Genomic DNA, 1135 nt, shown 5'->3' on the forward strand with positions numbered 1-1135 from the left:
ATTTCGCCGTACGAGATCGACAATGTAGCGTGTAAGTCGCTGTCCCATTTGGTTCGCACACGCAACATGAGTGTCGAAGAAGCAACACAATTTATCCGTGGCGAACGCGACAATGACAGAAGGCCGAACAAAGCAATTGACCCAGAACGACTACGTCGCGTACTCAGAGGTTATCCACATCTCGATGACCTAATTAAAATTGCAGAGGTCGGCATCGATGTACAGTGGCGTCAAGGACCGATGAAGAATCATCCACCTCCTAAGAATAACGGTTCGTGTCGTCGTTATTTGCGCGCGGTGATCAGGTCAATTCGCGAAGGCCAAGACTCTGGTCAGTATATGGTTGTGGAGGCCGATATCCTCCTGAAATTATCTGCAGTCCTTTGGGGGCTGTGGTAAAGAAGGGTGTAGATCCGAACGAGGAAGTTCGCACTATTCATGACTTATCATTTTCGAAGAACGACTCGGTAAACTCCGCGTTGGTAGCGGATTCGATTCCAAAAGTGCGCTATAAGTCGGTCGCGATTATTGCAAGGCGAATTGAGTACTTGGCTACATGCGGTTGCACGGAGAGAATTATGATGCTTATGTGAAGGGTGTTTTTCGGCATTTACGTACCCGAGCTAACCAGGTTTTCCGTATGGCAGCCTTTATCAAGGAGCTAGAAATTATTATTATCGATCTGGCAGCTCCGTTTGGGTGGTCGGGGTCGTCGCCATGCTACGCGTTATTTGGCCGGGCAATATCATGGCTCATGGGCTCAAATTCACCTGCGTCAGTGTCAGATTCCAAGGACAATGAACCTTTTTTCCCTTAAGAATGGGTTGACGATCATATTTTAGTGGAACCCGACGAAGGTGATAGGTTACAGTTAGCAGAAGCAACACTTCGTCACGCTATGTTAGCCGCTCTTGGACTTCGCTCAATCAATGAGGCAAAATTCTCAGCCTGGAGCTCTGAGATAGTGGCGCTCGGGTTATTGTGGAACACCGTGCGGCGTACGGTATCAATCCCTAGCGACAAAATATTTAAAGCACACCGACGCGTACAAGCGATACTTTCAGCGAAGCCACGGCTACGAAAACAGAATTTTACCAGGTCCTTCGGGTCTCTTTCGACACGTAGCTACATGCTT

At 48.3% G+C, this 1135-nt stretch overlaps 1 protein-coding gene across 1 annotated transcript; it reads left to right on the top strand.

Annotated features, from left to right (window-relative positions):
• Positions 1 to 66: 66 nt before the first annotated feature.
• PITG_21371 (uncharacterized protein) lies at positions 67 to 665 on the top strand (the record flags this gene model as incomplete). Its single annotated transcript, XM_002895010.1, has 4 exons — positions 67 to 70; positions 134 to 335; positions 380 to 589; positions 632 to 665. The coding sequence occupies 4 exons, from the start codon at positions 67 to 69 to the stop codon at positions 663 to 665; spliced, it is 450 nt and encodes a 149-aa protein (XP_002895056.1).
• Positions 666 to 1135: the final 470 nt, after the last annotated feature.

The sequence above is a fragment of the Phytophthora infestans genome, genomic scaffold (assembly GCF_000142945.1).
Source record: "Phytophthora infestans T30-4 supercont1.299 genomic scaffold, whole genome shotgun sequence".
Lineage (NCBI taxonomy): Eukaryota > Oomycota > Peronosporomycetes > Peronosporales > Peronosporaceae > Phytophthora > Phytophthora infestans.